The sequence below is a fragment of the Vidua macroura genome, chromosome 9 (assembly GCF_024509145.1).
Source record: "Vidua macroura isolate BioBank_ID:100142 chromosome 9, ASM2450914v1, whole genome shotgun sequence".
Classification (NCBI taxonomy): Eukaryota; Metazoa; Chordata; class Aves; order Passeriformes; family Viduidae; genus Vidua; species Vidua macroura.
The window spans coordinates 17367673-17392208 of record NC_071579.1 but is presented as its reverse complement, the minus strand read 5'-3'; the positions used below and the strand labels follow the sequence as shown (position 1 = coordinate 17392208).

General features: G+C 37.8%; 1 protein-coding gene across 2 annotated transcripts in view; it reads left to right on the top strand.

Moving 5' to 3' along the window:
* Nucleotides 1–23235, top strand: part of PKN2 (protein kinase N2) — a 54525-nt gene extending 31290 nt beyond the window's left edge. For both annotated transcript variants that reach the window (XM_053984916.1, XM_053984917.1), the window contains 20 exons: nt 380–531; nt 4840–4957; nt 6530–6675; nt 6768–6981; nt 9635–9820; nt 10105–10214; nt 12121–12264; nt 12403–12478; nt 12802–12976; nt 13223–13352; nt 13814–13950; nt 14043–14118; nt 14199–14290; nt 15216–15392; nt 16028–16090; nt 16188–16264; nt 17636–17778; nt 19015–19122; nt 20677–20757; nt 20838–23235. In XM_053984916.1, coding sequence (XP_053840891.1) covers nt 380–531; nt 4840–4957; nt 6530–6675; nt 6768–6981; nt 9635–9820; nt 10105–10214; nt 12121–12264; nt 12403–12478; nt 12802–12976; nt 13223–13352; nt 13814–13950; nt 14043–14118; nt 14199–14290; nt 15216–15392; nt 16028–16090; nt 16188–16264; nt 17636–17778; nt 19015–19122; nt 20677–20757; nt 20838–21041 — 2609 coding nt within the window. In that variant the 3' untranslated portion in view covers nt 21042–23235. The remainder of the gene's footprint in view (nt 1–379; nt 532–4839; nt 4958–6529; nt 6676–6767; nt 6982–9634; nt 9821–10104; nt 10215–12120; nt 12265–12402; nt 12479–12801; nt 12977–13222; nt 13353–13813; nt 13951–14042; nt 14119–14198; nt 14291–15215; nt 15393–16027; nt 16091–16187; nt 16265–17635; nt 17779–19014; nt 19123–20676; nt 20758–20837) is intronic.
* Nucleotides 23236–24536: the final 1301 nt, after the last annotated feature.

Sequence of the window (24536 nt, the reverse complement as noted above, 5' to 3'; positions counted from 1 at the left end):
TAAGGAAGCTTAATGGAAAACTGCATTTTTTAATTAACTCAAGACATTCTAGAAGAATTAAATCTCCTTTGAAATAAAAATAGGCTTAGCAGCAAACCTGCCTGTTTGCCCACTCCCGGAAGTGATTCATGTGAATTAGGACGTGTAGGAGTCACAGGGCTCTCGGGAGGCTTTTCATGTTAAGGCGCATTTGCAGTGCTGTTGCAAAGTAGCTCTGGACAGGAGGGACACTTAATTCTCAAGTATGATGTTCTGTTCAGTCTGTAACTTCATAGAATAGAGTGTAATATGGGTTTTGGGGGAGTGGTTTGGGTGTTTTCTTCCTGGGTTTTTTTTTTTTCCTTTTTCTACATGCCTACATCTTATCTTTAATTCACAGATTGTCCTAGCACTCCTGATACTCCAAATAGTGATCCTCGGTTTTCTACGAACAACAGATTGATGGCCTTAAAGAAGCAGTTGGATATAGAACTGAAGGTAAAACAGGGAGCAGAAAATATGATACAGATGTACTCAAATGGCTCTTCAAAGGTAAGGCTTTGGAATGCTTAAAAATCATTAAATGAATGTGGGTTTTCATATTGCTGTGACTGTACAATGTATAAACAGTATGCAACTTCAGTATTTTTAGTTTGGGCTGTATTTTTGTTAAACAGTTACATCAAATCTGCAACAAATTACTATACCATTTTTTTGTTGTGGTTTGATACCCACTGAAGTGATTGTTTTATCAGTTTGTGCAGATGCAGTTCAACCTAAATAATAAATCCGGCTTACTAAATTTAGTACATCTAGTAATCTTTGACCATGTGGGACTCACTTAGCAGCAAAGCTTGGTAGGACTGACTGGTGTCTGGTGTTTTCCCTAGCTCTAGTGAAAAGAAAAAGATCCATTAGTTTAACATTGTAATGTGCATGATAATTAAAACAAAGGCCGTATTGCCAAAGGAAAATTTTGAACTTGTCAAAGTTGTAGTTAGCAGTAAAAATATCTGTGCCAAATGCTTCAATAGGATGTATGTAATGTTCTGATAGAGATGTCATAGCCTGCACTGATACACACACACATACACATTGAAATAATTTCTTTTTATGGAAGTGTGGTAATCTAGAGGTAGCAACTGATAGAATAAAGTGAAATTAAAAATAAAGCCACATTTACTATTATATCTGAATTTTAAGTACTTGCACTCACTCTCTTGTTAGCACCAGAATTTTTCCAAGGAGGTGGAGGGAAAGTGTTTGCTAACTTCTAAATGGGTTCGACTTACTACATATTCTTTTCTGTGTAATAAAATTCATCATACTCTAAGGATCCCTTAACTCAAGTGAAAGACAATCCAAAACTTTGAAATGAAGGAAAACAAAGCAAAATCAAAAAAAGTCAACAAAACTAAATCCAGAAACTAACAAAAAAAAAACCCCAGCAACACATTTTGTTGAGTATAAGGCAGTCATAGTTCTCAAATGAGAAAAAAGTGAGGGAAAGATCCTCTACTTAGATTCCCCTTCACCTTTCATTCATTACTCATGAGCTGTTCTTTTCATTTACTTGTATTAAATCATTAAGGAGATTAATTTCCAGACTAAAGGGAAACACAAGAGTAGATCTAACAAATAGTGTGTAGTAGCTCGGTTAGATGTTTTTGTGTCCAGACAGTAGTAAGTAAAATTGAAATGTTTTAAGATCTTAGCTGAGCCAGCACCTATCTGGGTCAGTCAACTTGCTAAAAGGAAGTGTTTGGCTAGAAGAGTAGGAATCTGGGAATTACACTGCTACCCCTTAGAACTAATTTTAACTAGAAATTGTTGGAAAGGATCTTCATGTTTTTATATTTTTCCTTATACCTTGAAAAAATAGCAGGGAGCATGGCTTTCTCCCAGAAAATGAGTTTAGACTCAGTGGACCAGAGGTGCCATCAAGTTCCTTCTGTCCCAGGTAGCCTTATCTGAAAGTGACCTGTAACATAATAGCTGGGGGCAAATAGGAGAAATATCTGGAGTGCACATTATGACTAAGGTCCTGGGAATGCTGTCCATCCACCACAGTCCCTCAGCTCCTGGAAACCCTTCGAGTCTACATCCTCTGGGGCCATGTACTTAACATCAGGTAAACATACACAACTAATAATTAGCTGGCCCAAATGGATCAAAAGACATACATGAATTAGGTTTCTAATAAACCCTTGGTAAGTAACCTTATAACAGGCTGAAAAACTTAACTAAACACTCAGGCTGTAATATTAGACATTGTTAGCAGGCTTTGATCACACTAGGTAGAGAAGATAAATTCTGGTTTGCTTTAGATTGAGGTATGTAATTAAAATCTATTATTGAATCTTTTATTTGTGATTGGTAAATGCTTAAATGAGCCTACCACATTGGGACTATATAGTAACTGGGCTAGAGAGAGCAAACTGGAAAGCACAAAGGCATTGCCAGCCACTTCAGCAAACAGGATGGAAATGGTGGGTATTCATTCTCTCTTTTTTTTTCTGCTCAGTAGTGAGTTATTTAGCAAGTTTGAACTGTAGCCTTGAGCATGTTGATTATGTTTTAAAAAGCAGAGCTTAAAAGAATCCAGACATCTGGATGGGGTGGGCAAAAGGAGCAGAAAATCTGCAGTTTGAATCCAATCCCAGTAATCCAGTAGTTCTTTAAAAAGTAGTCATAGGATCATCTTTAAACATATTAAACTAATTTGTGACCTTTCTTCAAGTGTACTATATGATCTAATTTCAAATCTGTTGCATTATTTTGAGACCTAAATTTAATGGAGGGAGGTTATAATCTGTTTTCTAAAAATGAAAAAGCAGTCTGTTAATAAACCCATCATCTCGTGGGAAGCTTTTCCCTTTGTACTTTACTCGCTTCAGTAACATTCAGCTCAACCTATTTGGGCTTTAACATTTCTGAGATAACGATCATCTTTCCTTGGATGTGTGTAGGTTCTCTGAGATCCCATGACAGCTTTGCAGATCAGTTTTACAGGCACTGTCAGTTCTTCTGTACTCAGAAGATGCATTGAAATACTTTGTATTCAGCCTCCAACAAGAGCTGCTGAGCATTACACATACATTTTGATTTGGAAGATGTGGTCTTCTGTCTCTTTAAAACGTAAGGCTATCTCTGTAATGCTGGACTGCCTCCGCTCTACACACTGCAGGGCTAATGTTGCTCCTGAGCAAGCAGATCCATTCCAGTGAGAGACTATGAGGGATAATCAAGAGCAGCAAGATCAACAATAAGATACAAGTGAAGATACAGACAAAGAAACACTTCCAGCATATTTATACATTAGAATGATGCATGGATATGGTTTCATACAGGATTTTAGAGTGACTTGTAATCTGTTACTTAAATCCTATACTCTGCTAGAGTCAGTGATTATTCCAAAATTTCACATCTGTACTTGAGAAAGTATTGATTTAGGAAAGTCAGTGTGATCATTAATTGGATAAGTAACAGGGAATCTTAAAATATGAAAACTGTGGTATCTCCCTGTAATGTTGACTAATACTCAAACTTAAAATCCAGAGTTGTGAAACTATGGTATGCAGAGGGGGCACAATTTCTTTCCATGAAACCAGTGTCTTTTTATGTTTAAATCTTGGTATATCTACCCTGCAGAACAAAGGGCAGCATTAAAATATCTGAGTGAGTAATATGTCAAGGTGTGAGGTCATAGAGGAGCTCTGGAAGGTCAATTTCTCAGCATACAGATCTTTCTTATAGTATGCTTCATGGTGCCAGTATTTCCAGCTCTGGGATCTGAGCTTCGCTGCTGTTCTTTCTCTTGGTTATGGCAAGGGAAGAATTTCATTTCTTTAACTTCTTAAATAGTTGATAACTTCATTATAAAATTAAAAATACAATTATAAATCATGTCCATGGGAAAGTAATTTATTAATGAGGTTATAGAGTGGCTACAAAATGAGCAAACCAGAATACCCTTTGGGTTGTAAGGGTGATCCACATCTGCCCTGACTGATGTTAATTACTGTGATTGATTGGTACTGCATGGACAGGACAAATACACTGCCTTAAATTCTTATACCTTGTTTTTGTTGTTGTTCATACTGCAAGTCAGATCACCTTTAAGCTATCTGGTAATTCCCAGAGCCACGTGGCAGCCATAGAAGTTTATGGAAGTTCATCTTTAGGAATATTCTCTTCTAAACAGCTTCTTGTGATACTGCTTTTGAAAATGAAGCTTAGTTATCTTAGTTTATTTAGATGAAAAAGTGCTGTACTGTACTTAGATTGCTGATGAAATAGCTAATGAAGTAGCCCTTGTTTGTTGCATGTTTATTGATGCAAAAAGTCTTCAGCTTTCATTTTTACAGAAAAATGTACTGCAGACTTAATGTACCGTGTAAGCAACATCATATTTCTAATTTTAGTATTGAAAATCAACTCAGGTTAAATAGTACAATTACTTTTATGTGGACTTAGTCTAGCAAATTTGTCTATTACAAGAGTTTTATCATACTCAAAGTAAATTGAGACATTCTACATAGTTTTGGAAGTATTTTGCACTTAATATCTTCTCCTTTCTTTAGTATCAGATTACAAAATATTAATTTACACATGTAATGTTTCTAGATCATGCCTCCTTTACTCACCTTGAAACATGATTTCCCTGGGAGTGGCTTTAATCAACCAATGCCTCTGTCCTAACTTAATTTTCACTAATATCCTGATGTGGTTAGGTTGCCTAATGCTAAATGAAATGCATAGATTTAGTTCTTGTTCCTGGGTATGTGTGTTTTGAAACTTTCAGTGTGTCTTATTCCATGAAGAAGTTTCTGATTTCAACTTGTCTGTTTGTTTTAATAGGATCGAAAACTTCTTGCCACAGCTCAGCAGATGCTTCAGGACAGCAAGACAAAAATAGAAGTTATAAGGATGCAGATTCTTCAGGCAGTCCAGACCAATGAATTGGCTTTTGATAATGGTGATGGTGTAGAAAGCAAATATGAATCATTAATGTCAGAATGCCATATAGATATATACCCATATGCACACAAACTTACCATAAATTTCTAGTAGGAACGTTTGATATATCTTGCATGAACCAAAAATAACCAGAGACTAGGCAAAACTTTGTGTGTCTTGGGGTGCCAAAAACATCTGTCATGAAGGAAAATACCTTCATTGTATTGAAGACAAATACCATCTCTCTTTATCATCCTTTTTATACTTTATGACATCCATTTTTGCTTTGTGGTCTACCTTCCCTCTTCATGCATGCTTTCTTTTGTCTTAATAATTAGTGAATTTTTATAGCATATAATCTTTATATTATGATGCTAAAAAAAAAATCTGATGCCAGTACAAAGCCTGCTTGTCATACTATAATAGACTGACCTTATTATTTCTAGTGGTAGGACAGATGAAGGAGAATTTTTCCTGTTTTTTTAGGTATTTAGGCTAGACTGATTGCTAAACAACTACATTTACAGCAAGGAAAAAAAAGTGTTATTAAAATGACCTGGCTTGAAATACTCATGCTGCATTTCAGAAGTATTTTTAAACTTGCATTTAGTTGAAAATCTTCAAATAATAAAAAAAAATTACTCTTGAGCTCTAATAGCATGAGTGTACTTGAAACTTACAGGCATATGGGTATATCTCTAAGTCTTGGACTTTGTATGCATTTCTGAATATTGACATTGTATGACAATGCTTGTAATCAGGGCCTGTATATATCCTAGGTAATGAAAAACGTGTGTGCATGTTCTGTTTTGTGGTGTGTGAGGTGTTTGGTTTCTGTGTTTGTTTTTCCACACCCCTTTTTAACAGCCCATTTTAGTACATGGATTATGTATATAATTTGTTTAAAAGAAAAAGAAATTCAAGCTACAAAGGGCTTCCAAATGCCTTTTTGTGTTCCTACCACTCTTAGTGCTTTAAACAGAAAGGAGTATATTCAGGAAGTGTTCTGGTTAGGATATCTAAGCACTCTAAGATGTGGACATTAGAATGGTTAACCCAGGCCACTTGGCAAAGGCAGTGTATGGATTCTCTCACATCTCTCTGTGCTGGCAGAAGCCAGATTCAATGGGATTTCAAGTGAACCAGGGGGATTATCAGAAACTGATCAGGGATCTAATTGGCTATAGAGCAGTTGAAAAGATAAATGCTCACGGTGTAATTCAGAAGTGTTAAAGTCCCAAGACTTCCTTGCCAGCTGAATACTTGATATATTTCTGTTTTGTCCCTTAACTCCCCTGAAGACATTTTTTTTCACATCTTCCAGCAATTACAGCTCTTCAGGAAGTAGAAGCTGTTTATTGAATTGAAGCCCTGATCAGTTATTTCTTCATTCAAATGCAGATATTTAAAATATCACTTTTTACTTTTATGACATACTTCAGGTTTCTCTTTGGACTACCAAATATACATCTGTCCTGTTTTTTTCCCTTTTTCTTCTCCCCTCTGTTTATATGGAGGAGGGGTTGATACTAAAGAAATTAAACCTGGTTGTTATCTTCAATGAAGGTTGTTTGTTTATATCTCTTTGCAGCAAAACCTGTGATAAGCCCTCTTGAACTCCGAATGGAAGAATTACGGCATCATTTTAGGATAGAGTACGCTGTAGCAGAAGGTGCAAAAAATGTGATGAAATTACTTGGATCTGGGAAAGTTACCGACAGAAAGGCACTTTCAGAAGTAATTTGTCATTACAATTTCTGATACTTTGTTTTAAAGGTTCTTTAAGGAAAAAAACTGAACTATTTCAAATTTCTTTTTATTTAAAAAAGGCGCAAGCAAGATTTAATGAATCAAGCCAGAAGTTGGACCTCTTGAAGTATTCACTGGAACAGAGATTGAATGAACTTCCTAAAAACCATCCCAAAAGCAGTATTATTATAGAAGAGCTTTCATTAGTCTCCTCACCCACATTAAGTCCTCGTCAGAGTGTAATATCTACTCAAAACCAGTATAGTACACTGTCCAAACCAGCAGCTTTAACAGGTATGATTTAAACAGACTTTTTGTTTTTCCTTTTTGATCTTAATTAATGATTTAAACAAGTCTTTAATGCCAAATGTATTTCATACTGGACATATGTAATTGTTGTTCTTTTCCTAGACAAAGGCATTTAGAGTTTCCAAGTGTCTATACACTGCAAAAAATGCAGATAAGTTTCTTTGATTTATTTGTTTACCTTTTTATAATGTTACTGAATATGTGACACTCTGGAATTAAATAGCTCCCTATGGAATGATATTGCTAGCATTTACCAAATACCTTCCATCTTGAGATTATCAAGTGCTTATCAACAAGGTGGATAAGTATCATTATACCCATTTTACAGACAGAGAAATTAAGTTGCAGAAGGGTTCAGTGAGTTGCCCTGATTATACAACAAGTAGGTAACAGAGCTGGAGATAGGCACCCAGCTTTTCTCCCAGTTCCTGTTTTACCCACTGGACCTCAATGGATTTCTGGAAGGTGAGATTTATACTACCAAATCATGCCTTACATTTGTAATCCAAAGAAGGAGGTCCTAACAAACATACGTGAAACCATGGGAGACTCTTGTTTGTTGGTGTCAACTGTTTTCCTTGCAAATAAGATTGGGGTGAATTTTTTAAGAGATTTAACCTACTGTGAGGAACTGCATTTATATATAAATGTGACTTAGGAACGTCTCACAGTTTGGGTTCACCTGGAATTGTCCTTCATTGAAAGTAAGTTTTCAACAGATGAACAATATTTTAACAAAGGTCTTGAACATTTGCCTCACAGCCTTCTTAAAGAAAAACATGCTTTTGACTACTTGGGGGTATGTTGCTGTTCTAAATTTTTTTAGTCAGTGGTCTAGAATTCCTAGGTTTGATTTTATGTTTCCTAACACATTTTGCATGTAACTATTAAGCCTATTATTAACAGAATAAGTTTATAAGGAAAAAAAAACTGTAATTCAAATGTTACTCAGGATATACATGTAGAAATGAAACAGAAGTTAATTTTGAAGTATCTATGGGGTTATATTTTGAAACAAAAATAGGAACTCTTCTGCTAAACTACAATAATAATAATAATAATAATAATAATAATATGGAGCAAGTCTATTTCCCTTGCATTGTGGTTTATCAGGACCTCAGCCAAGAGTCCTTGTAAAGTTGTGTGATAAGAACTTTTTGCATCAAATAAAAACTCAAATGATCAGTGACTGTAGGCAGGAAGTATCATGCCTTGAGTTTAAAACAACTTGGGTTTTTTTTTCTGTTTCCTGTAGCACATAATCAAGAGTCAAATACCTTATAGTGACTGTAATTTCTCTTTAAATGTGATTTACTGATATATATGAAAACTTTTTAATAGAAATTGACAAAGGTACATGCTTATGAAGTTCTTAATAGTTTCACTTTCATATTGCCTACACAAAGAGCTTTTGTATTGAGCTGGATTTAAATGAACAGTGTCTCTGTGTTTTGCCTCTAATGCTGAGAAATAAAATAGAGCAGGGCTACTGTCATACATCTTAAAGTGCATCAACATGACTTCCTGATTTGCATCTATTCCTTATACAAGAGTATAGCTTTTCTGCTTATTAATACCTGTTTTTTTTCTAAACAGAGTTTGGGAATGAAGTATTCTTTTACCTTTTAACCTGTTTCAGAAGCCAATAGCATCTCTTTGTCTTCATAGCCTAATGCTTAGCTGTCACTTACGGCTGTTAGCTTCCTACAGGTTGGGATTTCTTCTTAGACTGGTTTCTTGCTGTTTGTTCTGTGGGCTATGATGTTGCCAGATCATCTTAAGTTTTAAGTTCAGAGCTGCATTTCTAACTGATACTGATTATGAACTGGCTGATTTCACCACTTCTAGTAGTTGATTTGTCAGTCAGTAGTGTCACAGTTTCATAGATGTTATCTTGTACAGGATGAAGCCAGCCTACCATTCTTGTAACCATCTGTGGTGTTCAGATGTTTTTGTGCTGCTGGAGGAAACTCTTCAATTTGAACAGCAGCCTCTATACCTCATTTGGTTAAAGATGCAGAAGATTTGGAATAGCTTGTTGAAGAGTAGCTTCTTGTCTCAGCTTTTATTAATCCAAATTCAGTCAAGTTGGAACAATTGAATGATTTTAAATTATGTACTGACACAAATGTGACTTTAGCATGCAGCAGGCAAATGTGATTTCTAGTGTGTGATTTCTTACACAAATCTGCAGTCTCAATAGTTTGTTAATTTTAATTATATAAAACCCATTAAAAATTGTTATTGCTCCACCTGCAAGATCCATTGCTTTAATAAAAAACTTGAAATTTGTCAGTCTTAAAGTATGACATTGTTTACAATTTGAACCCAAGTCAGTTAGGTTCGCAAGTGAAGAAAACAAAAAGACTTCTGAGACACAGAACAAAAACTTATTTTATGTTATCTTGGTGAACTGTTGCTCTTTTCTAGAAGGTTGAGTCCCACATAGTTGACTTTTAATACTTTTATTTTCAGTATATATGTGTGTCCTGGATTTGTCTTTTGATTTCATCTGATCTTTCTGTTATACCCTGTGGGAGTCAGAATGTGAGCTATTGCCATCAATCAGTCATTAGTCATTCACTTGGTTTACTTAAGAGCAGAAACCTTTCATAAATCATTGTCCATCTTCTTCTAGGTACCCTGGAAGTGAGGCTCATGGGCTGCCAAGATATATTGGAAAATGTCCCTGGTCGATCAAAAGCCACATCAATTACATTACCTGGTTGGAGTCCAAATGAAGCCAGATCATCTTTCATAAGCAGACCCAGCAAAAGTAAAAGTGGGAGTGGTAGAAACCTTCTGAAAACTGATGACTTGTCCAGTTCAGTATACCCTTACTTCTCTTATTTTTATGCATTATCTTTTATTTAAGTTTTCATGGGCATGATATGTTCTGTAATTTAAAATATTAAATTGATTTGAAGCTTTAAACTTTAAATGTTTCTTCACCTGTTAAGCTGTTAGCAAAAGCACAACCACACTATTATGCCCGTAAGAACCAATTAAATATGAGATTACATTTCTAAGGGAAACTAACTGGAGATTTTTTTGTTTGTGGAAAATCCTCTTAAAGATTTAAGCTGAGTTTGTGTACTTTACTTACAGATGAAGTCTGTGCTGTACTGAAGCTGGATAACACCGTGGTTGGTCAAACTAGCTGGAAACCGATTTCTAATCAGTCATGGGATCAGAAATTTACACTGGAACTAGACAGGGTAAAAATGTGGCCTGATTTCATTGACAGCTGTAGTTGATTCTTGTATTAATTTCATGTCACTTTTTTCCCCCATTGCTGTCATTTTGTTCAAATTCCGTAAGTGCAGTTTTCCTGCCTTTTCTAGAAAGAGCTCCCTGGACTCAAGCTGTTGTGCTGGTCCAGCATTCTAGAAAACTTACCTTTTCTGACTTACAAACTGATGTAATATTTTTGCCAAGATGTAACCCTTAGTGGGTTTTCATAGATGGGAGACAGGAGAGATGGTGCTTATCTTTTTATTTGGATTATCAGCTTTTAATTATTTATCAGTGAAGTGTGATATCAGATCAGTTTGGATGTTTTGGTTAAACCGTGTCATAGAATTTTTAGTATTTTTGTAGAAGTGTTCTCATGTAAAGCTGGTTTCAGTCCTTCAGGAATAATAAATTCATTAATAGTTCTTTCTTATAACTTTAAATGTTACTTAGAGGGTACAAGTATTGTGTTGATACTTTTGAAGTAGAATTTATGTTATATAGATTTAATCAAGTAATTTTATTTAGATACCTGATAGTCCTAGTACTTTAAGGTACAAGGTTTATTTTTTTCTGAAAATTAAACTATATTTTAGGAGCTTAAATGTTATCTCCAGTACATGCTTACTCCAATACATGCTTCTCACATGAGAAAAAATAACAGCCCCTTTCCTGTTTTTTTGTTTTTGCTCCACCAAGCCCCAGTCCAGATTCCCTCCATCTAGGAAGGAAGCAATTTTAGACTTGCAGATAGAGAAATTCAGGTTAGTGTTAGGAGTAGTGCAGAAAAAAACCAAGCAGCTGTAGAGCCCTGAAGTCTCAATTATTTTCAGATTAAGACTGGAACTACTCAGTGTAGTAGCTGTTCCTGCCAGCCTCATATGTGTTGTGGGCTCTACTTAAGAACTGAGTTTTGGTGCCAGAAAAGGACTTTGCTTCTGCTGTTCCTGGCCACATATCCTGAGACTGGTCAGAAGGTCAGAGCATGGTGCCAATAACACCAGAGTATGGGTTCAATCCCCATATGGATTATTTACTTAAGAGCTGGACTTGATGATCCATGCAGGTCCCTTCCAACTCAGAATATTCTGTGAATCCTTCTGTGCTTGAAATGCACAATCCAAGCCCCATTAATCTTTAATCTGGTGCTTCTTGATTGTTACTTCTTCTAACACCTATCATAGCTATGGTAGACAGTAAATTGAGGTATCGTGTTGGAATTGAAGTAGTAACGTATGATGGTGCTGTTACATTACAGGATTCACATGTATTGCAGGATTCTTCACTTCTGGGACAGGTTTTTGTAACACACATGTAAGATACTCTAAGAATACATAAATCACATCAGCAAGATAGAGCAGTTGCTCCTGGTAGTTCAGAGTTTTTGGCCTCTCTTTACAACCACGTTACAAAAGGTGTATTCATTTCTAGAGATATTCTGTAAGGTTTTGCATCATCGTGTGTATGCGGGTACTAAAATGTTTGCAGGCATGAAATGAAGTTGGTACTTGTAAAAAAATTCAGAAACCACTAAAATTGAGGTTTCTAAGCATAAGTTAAGGTTTGTTGTCAGAGCTTGAGCTAAAACATCTTGAATAAGCAGTGTTGTTAGACTGACCCAAAAAGTCTGGTGACTGTGGCTCTCTGCTTCTGCTCTCAGGGAAAATTTTACACCTATGCTTTTATTTGTACACTGGAGATCTCATCTGAACTGAAGTGAAATGCTGTGATCATCAGAGCTTCAGTCTGACTGGTTAGCCCTGACAGCCTTTTAAAATAACAGCTCTGCATCTTGATCCTGGAGTTCCTTGATCTTAAAATTGTACTGTGGTAACTCTTGCAGAACAATTACTAATAAGTGATTTCCTGTGTCTGTGTTTCCTGTCATAGTCACGTGAATTGGAAATCTCAGTTTATTGGCGTGACTGGAGATCTTTGTGTGCAGTAAAGTTTCTGAGGTTGGAAGATTTCCTGGATAACCAACGGCATGGCATGTGTCTCTATCTTGAACCCCAGGGCACTCTGTTTGCAGAGGTAAGAATGTTTCTTTGAAGCACTTGAACATACTTGAAAGTATTACATGGCAGAATAGTTTAACAAGTTTTCCTTGAACTTTTAAGAATGCATTTTGTTCTGAAACTTGAACTGTAACACATGTTATTTGAATTGCAGGTTACGTTTTTTAATCCAGTTATTGAAAGAAGACCAAAACTCCAGAGGCAGAAGAAAATTTTTTCAAAACAGCAAGGTGATTCTTTAATATAAACATGTATAGCTTAAAAATTGTATAGATCTGTGAAATTTTTTATACAGAGGTCTAATGTTTATCTGCAAATAATGCTGTTTATAATGAAGGATTTGGCATTGCATTTAGAAATATTTTCTAGTAGAATTCCTTATTATGCATTAGCATTTAATTGTGAATAATTAGAAATTGCCAAGGAAAATTACAAATTTAGTTTGTTTTTCATAAACTATAAATTAATTAATATGGGGTTTTTTTTAATTATTGGTTTTGGTAATGAGTAAGGAAATTGCTTGCACTGTTTTCTTTTTTCACAATATCTATAGGCAAAACATTTCTCAGAGCTCCTCAGATGAATATTAACATTGCCACTTGGGGAAGGCTGGTAAGAAGAGCTATTCCTACAGTGAATCACTCTGGCACCTTCAGCCCCCAAGCACCAGTGCCTGCCACGGGGCAGGTGGTGGATCCCCAGCTCGCTGAACTGACCCTGCCAGCCAGGTAAGTCACCTCTGCAGCTCTGCAGTACCCCAGAGTGCAGGAGGGAGCACTGAGAGCCTCCTGCCCTCACGTACACAATGTGTGCAGAGTCTGGTTATCCTGCAAGGCTGCACACCTTCCCATGTCTTAGTTGTGGAGAACTATCCTATAGCTAGATCCAGACACACAAGGTTTGGCTTAGGAGAAATCTACAGGTATTAAAATAGTCTTTGCTATACACTGAGGAGTTATTTATTTTCTTGTCAGTGACTCTCCTGTAGCCAAATTGGACTTTGAACTTGAGCCTGAGCCTCCACCTGCTCCACCCCGTGCATCTTCCCTTGTGGAAATATGTGAATCTTCCTCTGAGATAAAGGCTTCTGATGTGCCTTCTCAGGCAAGTAACTTTTAAGAATCTTGGGTTATACAGTTTAACATGGTTGTAATATTGGCATCTTTATGATGGATTTCTGCCTTTATAAATCAGCACATGCTCCCTTAACTTCCACACACAGAATTGTGTCAATAGAATGCTCTGATTGCTCTTGGTGGCAAACTGTTTCTGTGGTTGGTGTGTTTAGCACTCCATGTATTAGTTCTGCCACAGAAAAAAGTCAGAGCTCCAAAACTAATATTAGAGTATTCAGGATAAAATGGTTTTATTGAGAAAGAGCAGAATGAGTGGAGCAGTAGGTTTCATCAGTCTGCTAAAATTTTACATAGCTGTATCATCTGGAAATTTGCCATTTTAGCCTAGGCAATGGGTGTATTAAGAATTTCATACGCTTACGGTAAAATGTCTGCATTCATTTGCCTTCACAATCAGTTTTAAATTTTCAGTTTTCTTGTTCTTCACAGGATGAAGTAACAACTTTTGATTTTGAAAATGGCAGAAATAGTATTGTTCCAAAACTCCAGCCTGAAATAATCTGTGAGTCTGATGTTCCCCATTCAGACATGAAATACACCAACACCAGAGAGCCCGAAGATAGAAGGTAAAAAAGCAGTGGTTTTCCTGTTTTGATTTGAACAATATTTCTTAAAGCTAACAAACTAGAAACTTTGTGACTAATTTTTATTTACATAGATCACAACAAAGATTCCAGTTCAGTCTGAAGGATTTCAGATGCTGCGCTGTACTGGGCAGAGGACATTTTGGAAAGGTAAATGTCAAAAGACTTTCAACTGTCAAGGCTTTATCAAAAAGTATATACAGCTCTTAAATTCATCTCCTCTGTTTTAGGTGCTGTTGGCAGAATACAAGAACACAAACGAGATGTTTGCTATTAAAGCCTTAAAGAAAGGAGATATTGTGGCTCGTGATGAAGTAGACAGGTCAGTTTGTACATGTGGATTCCATAAACCAGTTATGTGCTCTACCAGGGAGTTGTTGAATTGAGTGGAAGAGCAAAGTCATTGTCATCTCCCTGCCTAGCAGGCTGCAGTAGATGTGTATTCTTGTTCTGAGGCAAGGAGGGAGCAGAGTAACCCCTGGTTTGTTTTAGTGCCCTTCTTATGCCTGAACTACAGCTCTGACTTAAAGCTGATCCTGTTTTTGATTTTCAGGTTCTCTTGCAAGTATTTATTCAAATTATTTCTAATTACTTCCATCACATTAGGGGATAAAGCTGTTTGCTTTACTAGCAGAATCCTTGTTGTATTTCTGAACCTGTAATCATACTGTCATGCTCTGTCCATCATATTTTCCCTTTGTATACTGTTGGGTGTTTTTCAATCTTTTTGACCCAAAACTCAGGTTCTGTTTTTTTGGGGTTTTTTTATTTGCTTGAATGAGAAAGGGCCATTACAAAATTTTTCGTTTTAGTGCAAGAACATGTTTTTACTGTTGCTTAAGAGTGACTGTATTCATTTGCAGGAAGAAAGATAGCTGTATTAACAATAACCTACAACTTAAACAAATGGTTTAAGGAGAAATAACCAGGAATTACTATAGTTAGATATCTGTAATACTGTCACTGGATTTCCACTTTATGTCTTGTAAATGATTAAAAAATGATTGAAATGAACTGTCAGCACAGTTTTCATCGGCTGCTTGGTTTCCTCTTTTCATTTGGGAAAGCTAAATATAAATTAATGAAATCCTGATATTAAAACCTCTCTCTTGAACAAAAGAAAATGTTCTTATCTAATCCTGAGGAATAGAGTAAAAAACATAAAGTATAATATACCAGTAATTTCTGAGAATTGAAAAACTGTTGTTCGGCACTGAGCTTTATATTGTTCCTGATTTTGTTTGCAGCTTGATGTGTGAAAAGCGAATATTTGAAACTGTGAATAGTGTAAGACATCCCTTCTTGGTGAACCTTTTTGCTTGTTTCCAAACCAAAGATCACGTTTGCTTTGTAATGGAATATGCTGCTGGTGGGGACCTGATGATGCACATTCACACTGATGTCTTCTCTGAGCCCAGAGCAGTGTGAGTATCCCTCCTTTCCTGTGGCATTAAGTGAAGGGTGCTTTGCTCAGTGGATAAGAACTAACATGAGAACTCACTTCATCACCACATGCCACCACATTATGCCACTTCAGTAAATGCCACTTTAGTTTTTAAAAGGGTTGGTTAACTGATTTTGTTGTTTGAAGATGACATGCAGGTTTAATGTTCCTGAATCTAAACTGAATTTAAAATCTACATACAAGTATTCAATTTTTATAATTTTTTTTTGGATTACATAAAAAAGCTGAATGAAGAGTTAAAATAGTAGACAAGGCTAAAATAGGAAAGAATAAGCTGATTTAGAAAACCTTCAATGCTATAGCAGTGAACACTACAGAAAATTTATCCTCCAGCCCAAGCAAACATACTACAGTTTGAAAGCTGCAAGTCTAAGTGTTTTTGCCATCTGGCTTTAAAACTCTGGCCTTGTATAAAACTAATCTGTACCCAAAAAAAAACAAAAAAAAAAAACAAAAAAAAAAAAAAAAACCAAAAAAAAAAACAATTGGTAATCTTCAAAGGATGGCTCATAAAAATATCAATAATAATAGACATCACATTCTGAAAAGCAAGACAAAATTCCATTGAAATTTTAACTTCAACTTTTTCAACAGATTTTATGCTGCATGTGTGGTTCTTGGACTTCAGTATTTACATGAGCACAAAATAGTATATAGGTAAGTAGTCATTTCCAGCAGATGAATTTCAGCTGTTCTGAATAGTACTGAAGAAACACATCAAGTGATGCAATTTTGTTCTCAAATGTTCATTTAGAGATTTGAAGTTGGATAACTTATTGCTGGACACAGAAGGCTTTGTGAAAATTGCTGACTTTGGTCTTTGCAAAGAAGGTAATGGCCCTTAAATTTTCTTTCTAGGGGAATTCCATAGTCTGTCCTACTCTTGACTGTTCCTTAACAGTTTTGGACTGCCACATGTGCATAGGGTCTATTTACCATGTGTCATTTGAAGGAAAATAATACACCTCTGTTTGTACAAATGTGGAGATAGGAAGAAGTTCCTTAGCAGGGAAATACCAGGAGCACGTGAGCATTGCCCTGTTATTTTTATTTATTTATTGTCAGTTGTAAGCATCACCTGTTCTGGCTCTTACTTCATCACATCTCTGCTTGTTAACAAGGCAAACTGCACATTTTACAAGTAGGAAAAGCATTAGGTGGTTTCCTCATTCTAAACATCTTGACACTGCACAACAAAATCGAGTGCCATTATAATCCATCCTGAGTTCTTGCTTTTTTACACATAGATTATCTATTTTTTTAGCTCAGAAACAGTTGCAACTCTGAATATATGGAAATGTGATTCTGTGTGTGATTCTTAGGAAAATGATGTGCAAAGTATGCTACAGCTAAAATTGAGAGATTGTCCGAAAAGGGAAGCCTAGAAAGTTACTTTCAAGCATCTCACTACTGGCAAATACAAATAGAGGTAGTTATTACAGTGTTTTTCTCAAAACCCATTGTGTGGGCAAGATCCTCTTTCAGTTTATCTAGCCTGTCTTCCATATCTTTTCCATTAAGGTAGCCTAAGAGGGAATTGGGTAAACTCAGTAGGTCTTCAAACATGAGTGCCAGGGCAAGTCCTGTGACTGTAGCTACAAATAAGTTCTGTAAATGACAAAATAAGAAGGAAAGTGCTTTCCTTTACTGACTGCTGCAATTAAAGGTTTTCTCAAGTTTTCTGCAGCAGCTCCCCTTGTCATGTCACATCAGACCTGGTGGTGCTGATGTCCCAAACTGTGCCCTTCTGGCAAATCCACAGGGCTTATTTTGCTCCACATTCTTTCACTACACCCCATGTTTTACTCTACTATATGTAATTTGCACTACAGAAGCATCCAGAGGGGCACATTTGGCTAAACTAGTATGTACTGCTTTTTCTTGTGCTAACTGGTAGAAATGGAGCATAAGATTGTATCTTTCCAAACAAAGATAACTGGGTAACAGAGGTGTAACTGGAACCTTAATCTGGCTCATTGCAGATAGCAAGGGTTAGAAAAATTTGAATGGAAGCACATGTGAAACAAAGGTATGGGGAGGAAGAAGGAGGGAATGTTTTACCTTGTTGGCCTGAGCCTTCAGGACACAGGCCCTGGATCTACAGTGTCAGTTGAAGTTGCTCTGGAGAGAGATTCTGCTTGGAGGAATAGGTTGTGGAATGACAGAAAATACTGCTTGCTTTTCATTATCTGTAACTTTCAGGAATGGGATTTGGAGACAGAACAAGCACATTCTGTGGCACACCGGAATTTCTGGCTCCAGAGGTGCTGACAGAAACCTCCTATACAAGAGCTGTAGACTGGTGGGGTCTTGGTGTTCTTATCTATGAGATGCTAGTGGGTGAGGTAAGTTCTAGTAAGGTACAGTGGAGTCATAAAAAGCAATGTTTAAAGGTTACAAACCTCAAGATAAGTCTGTTAACATTTCATATGTCCTACCTGCCACACTATCAGTATTCATTGTACAGCATGCATAGGCATACCCAGCTTTACATTGAGCATCTTAATGTCAGTCACAAGAAAAGGAAGTGTGAAATACTGAGCAGCTACTCACCTGATATTGGCTGCTGTAACACTGGAGAAGATGGCAAGTCATGTCTGGAGCTTGAATTATCAGCAATTGTAGAAGCCAAGTTGTAACAGATTTTTGCTTTACTCTATTTTTAATTACATCATTATGTCTTAAATCAAATTCCAGTAATAGCATATTAATATCAGTATTTCTAAGTAAGAGTACAGTACATGTTTGGGGCAGCTAGGTTTCCAGGACACATCTGTTACCAAATCTGGATGTGCACAGCAATATCAATCTTCCACTTTCAAATGCTTTTGGGGAAAAAATAAAATTCTTAACTGCTGTAGCTTGAACGAAAGCGAACTTTAACACATAAAACTGGATAGCAATGAAAAATTATGCCAAACACACTAAAATAGAAAGCCTCAGTTCCATGTAAATGAGCCGAGGTATAAATAAATCACTGCTGAGAAGTTTATTTGCCATTGTATATACTGCTCTACCTTCTGGTCCATCTTGTAACTGTATCTCCCAGGTGGCACAGTGATAACCTACATGCTAAAAACTCATAATTTTGTTCTTTTTCAAAAAGAGATTGTCTTTCAACTTACTTTCATTTCCTTTCAGGTAAAAAAGGACAAAAAGCTTGTACAATGTCATCTACATCTGTCAGGCCACTTCAAAACAGTTTGAAAACCCTTGAGCTGCAACATGCTAAAGATTTTACAAAAACAAATTAGTCTTCCCCACACTATTTGTGAATGGCAGCTACCCCCAAAAAAGAGCTGGTAGATAAATTCCATGTACATCTTGAGTTCAAAGAAGATCCCAGTTTTAGGTGTTTCTACATCTAAAAGCACATTTTTAAAACACAGTCCTTCAGTAGGAATTATGGGATAATACCAACTTGCCTTTTCTCTCTTCCTTATCAAAAGCCATGTATCTGTTTCTGGGAAGGAAGACATCATTTCAGGCTATCTAATTCCAAATATTCAGCTGAGTTTATGTTGTTTTCAATTGTGATTTTAAGCCTATTTATAGTGTTTTTTTAATTACTTTCATTATAGTCTCCCTTCCCTGGAGATGATGAAGAAGAGGTGTTTGACAGCATTGTAAATGATGAAGTAAGATATCCACGATTTCTGTCTACAGAAGCCATCTCAATAATGAGACGGGTAAGAACATTTTAATAATTATTACAGTATCTCCCTCTTGTCCTTTTCCAACAATTACTTTTGTGAGGAACAAAATAGTTTAGGAACCTGCACTTGGTATTTTTTTTGACAATTAAATTTCAGACTTGCTTCATTTATGCTGTGCCATGCTGCCTGTCACCTTAAACAAAAATTGTCTATGACATTCCACGTTATTAGGAGCAAGTTTTTCTTTTTAAAGTGTAAAAAACACTTAAGGCTCTATTCTCTCTCTGAACTAAATTTCCTAGTTTGACCTAACTAGAGCAGTTCAGCTCTCTTTTCCTAGCCAAACACTGCTGCGTTGACCTATTTGTTAGATTAGCCTTGTCACATGAATATTTTAATTCCAAGACTTCTAAATCTTTTTGGTTTCATTCCAGCTGGGGCAAGGAACACTGTACACATGGCATCTGCATTCCTATTCTTGGCAAGGATCAGCTGATTTTGGTTATGGCTGTTGTTAGTGCTATTCCTTAGTGAGATGTGTCGGCTTATCGAAGGCAGTTGAACCTAAGTTAGTACCTTATCACAGCTGATAGAAAAGGCAGTACTGGAGGTGGTTCCAAAGCCTTTGGAATCAGCCTCTCCACATAAATGCCTGATGCTGAACTATCAGTTTAGCACCCAATTCAGCAATGTGCTGTAGCACAGTAACTACTGTGACATAACTATCTAAGTAATAGCATAAATATTCGGTAACTTAAAACAATTGCTTAGTCCCAGGGAGAGTGTTTGCCTGGAGGAAGCAAGCAGAATACAGTTTTAAGGCAGTACCTGGGGAAGGTATTTTTGCTGTGAAAATTCATGCCAGTGTCCACAGGGGACAGGGTGCTGCTACACCACACCCACAACACATGTACTAGGAACTTAGTACTGGCAGTTTACTAGTTGGAGCTCTGTGCATGCTCCTTCCATCATAATTTCATTCTCAATATACTAGACATTATTTTTCAATGGCTGCATCATGAATGTCAACCCACCCTGCTGCTGGGCCCTGGCCCTGCCTGGAACAGGGGCTTGCTCACAGCAGTACAATTCACAAGGGGGAAGCACCAAACTTCTGGGGGTAACTAGGAAACCCTTTCCTTTGGCTGAATGTATGAAGCAGCTTGAACCCTCTCCAGGTAAATCAACTGCTGTGAAGGAGCTGAGCACTGAGACAGCAGGGTAATTAATCTCTTCTCTGAGCTGAGCAAGAACCACTAGCTTATGTAAATCTGTACCCTCACCAGCAGAGAGGAACTTTGCACTCTGTGACTTGCCCCAGATCACCTCCAGTACCAAGACACGGCAGCACAGCTCTGCAGGGAGACAGATGAGTCTTCTCTGGCACTGGTCCTAGTTTAGCTGCTGCTGAAACTGTACTGACAGGCTGAAAGAGCACTGCTAAAAGCTTTGTCCATTCCTTCAAGGGGCAAGGACTGCCCACAGGTCAGGCAGTATGACTTTCACTGTCCACCTTATCTTGGTGTGGGCTCTTACACAGTAACACTCATCCTTCCTCCTCCTTTTCCCTCCCCCTGAATTTGTCAGCTGCTACGAAGAAATCCAGAGCGTCGTCTTGGAGCTGGAGAGAAAGATGCTGAGGATGTGAAAAAGCATCACTTTTTCAGGGTGAGTACAAACTAGTATTATTTCCAAGGACACAAAGGAGTAGAGATGGGAAACTAAACATCAGTTCATTTATTTTACAGCAAATTGATTGGCATGCTTTACTGGCCAAGAAAGTCAAGCCTCCTTTCGTACCTACCATTAGAGGAAGAGAAGATGTTAGTAATTTTGATGATGAATTTACCTCTGAAGCACCTATCCTCACTCCACCTCGAGAACCAAGGATACTTTCAGAAGAAGAGCAGGAAATGTTCAGAGATTTTGATTACATTGCTGATTGGTGTTAACTTCCACACACTGTGAAGCCCCAGCTGACTGGCTCACAAGAATGCCTCTCTCTGAAGAATACTGACCCTTCAATTGCTTTCTGTGCCACCTGCAGCTTCTGGGTTTTTTTTTAAATCACATGAAGATCCTTTTAAGTACTGTTTTAACACTCTTTTGAAGAGTGGCCTCTTTGTATATTGTTTTTTATCTGAGCACTGGAAAGCAGGTCTATGGCGTTCCTAAGCTGAGTTGGTGAACCCAGGCTGTGCTGAACTTCCTGCACATGGGCGCACGTGGATCTGTACAGTTTCTCTCACCCTTCCACAGCAGATAATACCGCTTCTTAAAGTATCTGCCTTAAGTGGGAAAAGCAGACTTTGAGCTAGGTAATCTCCACTCAGCCACACTGAAGGAAGTTGGGATACCGGTGACACACACAACCTGGTTCTAGTCAGAGAAGGCAAATGATTTCAGCTACATATTGTGCAGTCTTTAAAACTACACATTTTTACGTACACCTTCATCTTGCGTTCCTAAAATAATGGTATTGAGAACAGATATGCCTTGTTTTGTAAATTTTCTATGGTATTTATTAGGAAAAATGTTAAACACCTTGCCTTTGAGATACCAACTGTGTAAGTGCTTCCATTGCAAAGAAAAACCCAGAAAAATCCGGAGAGTTTACCAAAGTCACTTGCCAAACAGTTTTGCCTTCAAGCTCCTTGAGCACGGCTTAAGGCCCTGGTTGGGATGAGGAATGTGAGGACACTGCTCAGTGTAACCCCAGAGGGGAGCAGCTGCAAGGCCCAGGCCCGGCCCCTTCCATACTCACCTCGAGCCTTTCCCGCACCCCGAGGGGGCAGAGAAGTTCCCAGTCCGTATCTAATCCCCTCCATCCTCCTCTGTCTGCTGTACAGTATCACATCACTTAGGAAAAGTAAGCATTTTCAATGTATACATGCTGTGGACATGTATATTTGGATGTTGTAATGTATTCTTACCTCCAGGCAAGTAATTTAATTGTACCACTTCACCGATGTTGCATAGTGGCCAAGTGAACAAAAAAATGTATCCATGTAGGCCACTGAGCTCCAGCCCCTGGATTGGCAGTTACTGAGGGTAAAAAGCAATATATTGTAATAGAATGTATAAATATTTTTGATAAAAACAGTGTATATTTTATAAACCCCTTAACACTAAAACCTGTACCTCAAAAGTTGAAAAGTAATTTAGACCAGACACTGTGTGTATTTGTAAACCAGGACCTATTTTTGGCATCTGCTGTTCTGTGAGCAAACATTGACTCTTGGAAAATAAATTTCCAACCTGGTCCTTACCTGTAGCACTATTCAGCACTGTAACCTCACAGGTTCATCCTGGCCAGGAGTTTGCTGTTCATGGGCTAAGGCAGCGAGCATCGCACTCAAATGAATTAAAAACTGGTGATTTTATTAATTTAAAGAAGAAATGCAAACCACTGGAGTATGCAATGCTAAGGTGGTCGTTTAAAATCAAGATGCTGGACAGACCTGCAGGGTTAGGCAGGGAAGAGGCTTAAGAGAGAAAAAAATAATTGTTACTAGGTCTAAATCAGGCCAGTCCCCCACAGGAATGGGGCAGGCACCTTCCTCACTGCTGCAAATCATGTTGGAAAGAGTGAGTCAACTCCTCAGCATTCCTTGTTTCCAAGTTCTATATTGACTAGAAACAAATTATGTTCCTGTATCTAGCTGAAACCAATACTTTTGAGGTACAGTCAGCTCGTCCTTTTTGGTTCCCAAATATATATACACACAAGCATCTCACAGGGTGCTTAATACTTGCGAAAGTATCCTCAAACGTACCTTTTTGTAACTACATCTTGTACAGAAATCTTTTTTTAATCTAAGCAAATCACTAAAAAAAAAAAAAAAAAAAAAAAAGAAAAATTAGAGGGCAGGGTATGTTGACCCAGTTAAGCTGAAAAAAGCACTAATTTTATCTCTGTAGTTTTTTAAATATTTTTAGGCAGATTAAGATTTAAACCCTAGATTGTAAATATATTTTGCTATACTTTATCTGTATGTGGCTGCTCAAGCACTTTGTAAGGAAATTAGGATATTTTAGAATGGTACACTATGCATTAAATGAAATGTGCCTTTAACAAATGTCATTCTAAGTGTTTTGCAGTCATTAATATCACAAATTAAAGGTCTAAATAGAGTAATTTGTAAATTGTGTCGCAAACATGATTTTGCTGTTTCTTGATTTGCTTCTTGGTCAAGTCTTCCCCACAGGTAACTTTGGAAAAGATCTTATTGTCAGGAGAGGACCCAGTCTCTTGGTGGCAGCTCAGTAGGCTTCCATTTTTTATTTTTTTTTTAAAAACGTTACAAACTGCCTCTGAGCAGTCTCCAGCTTGGAGCAGTCCTGTCTGCTGGGCTCAGCATTCTCCCTCCCAGGCTTCCCCTGAGGGCAGGGGGGAGACAACTGAGCCTTGCTCCTGGGTACTGCTTCATTCCAGTCTCATTCCTGCCCACCATTCCTTAGCAAGCTGTGTAACCAAACCACAATCTGTACCTACCCACCCCTCACTGAGCTCATTCTTTAGACAGTCTAGAGGATGAAGCTTTCTTCTGAGTGCATTCAGAACAGAACTCTTTACTTCTAAGAGCCAGATGGAATTTTACACAGCCATTTGGCCCAGAGATGGACACTTCGTACCTGGCTAAACAATCATTCCAGAAAGGGCTGGCCCCAGCGTTTCAAGGATCTAATCTGAACTGATGTTGAATTAATGCTTGAAGATGTTCCCCACACACTTGAGTGTGGGGAATGCAAGCCTTCATCGTGCTGCCTTCTCCCGGGCTGGCTGCTGAGCAGCCCCCTCAGGCCCATCCCAGCCCGAGGGTGGCCGGTGCCTCCCCCGGGCCCTGCCCCTGGGCCTGGCTGACACAGGCAGGCCAAGAGCTACCACGGGTCAGAGCTGCCTAAAAGTTAATTCAGAGCTAGGCCATATTTTTTCCTGCTATGCTTCACATTAACAAGTATACTGCAGCCAGCAGGAAGAGGCCTTCAGAATATACCTGCCCCTTCAAGCAGATTCCTAATTCTGCCTCTTCGTGCTGCACAGTTACTCCCACACCCTGGGAGATAGAGGAACTGCTTATGGAATTGCAGGGTCAAGGCAGGATTGCACTTCCCTGCCTCCATCTGCTGCACTTCAGAGCTTTGCACAGATGTATTTAAATTCCTCTCCAAGCAATCTTTGCTGTATGCAACAATTTCAACTGCAAACACTCACCCGTCACATGTCAAGTGTCCGTGCCTAATGCCTGAAAGGATTTAAGATGAGCATTACAGGCAATGTACATTTCAGTCACTTTTAACCTTCATGAAGCAGATTTAATCCACAGATCTATGCTGGAAAGCAACACTCACAGTGAAAGCAATTTCCACTTTTGATTTCCCAAGCTGTAGCAATGCATTAATGGTCAGGCCCAGCCCATTCAAAGCATCCCACCTTCGCTCACAGA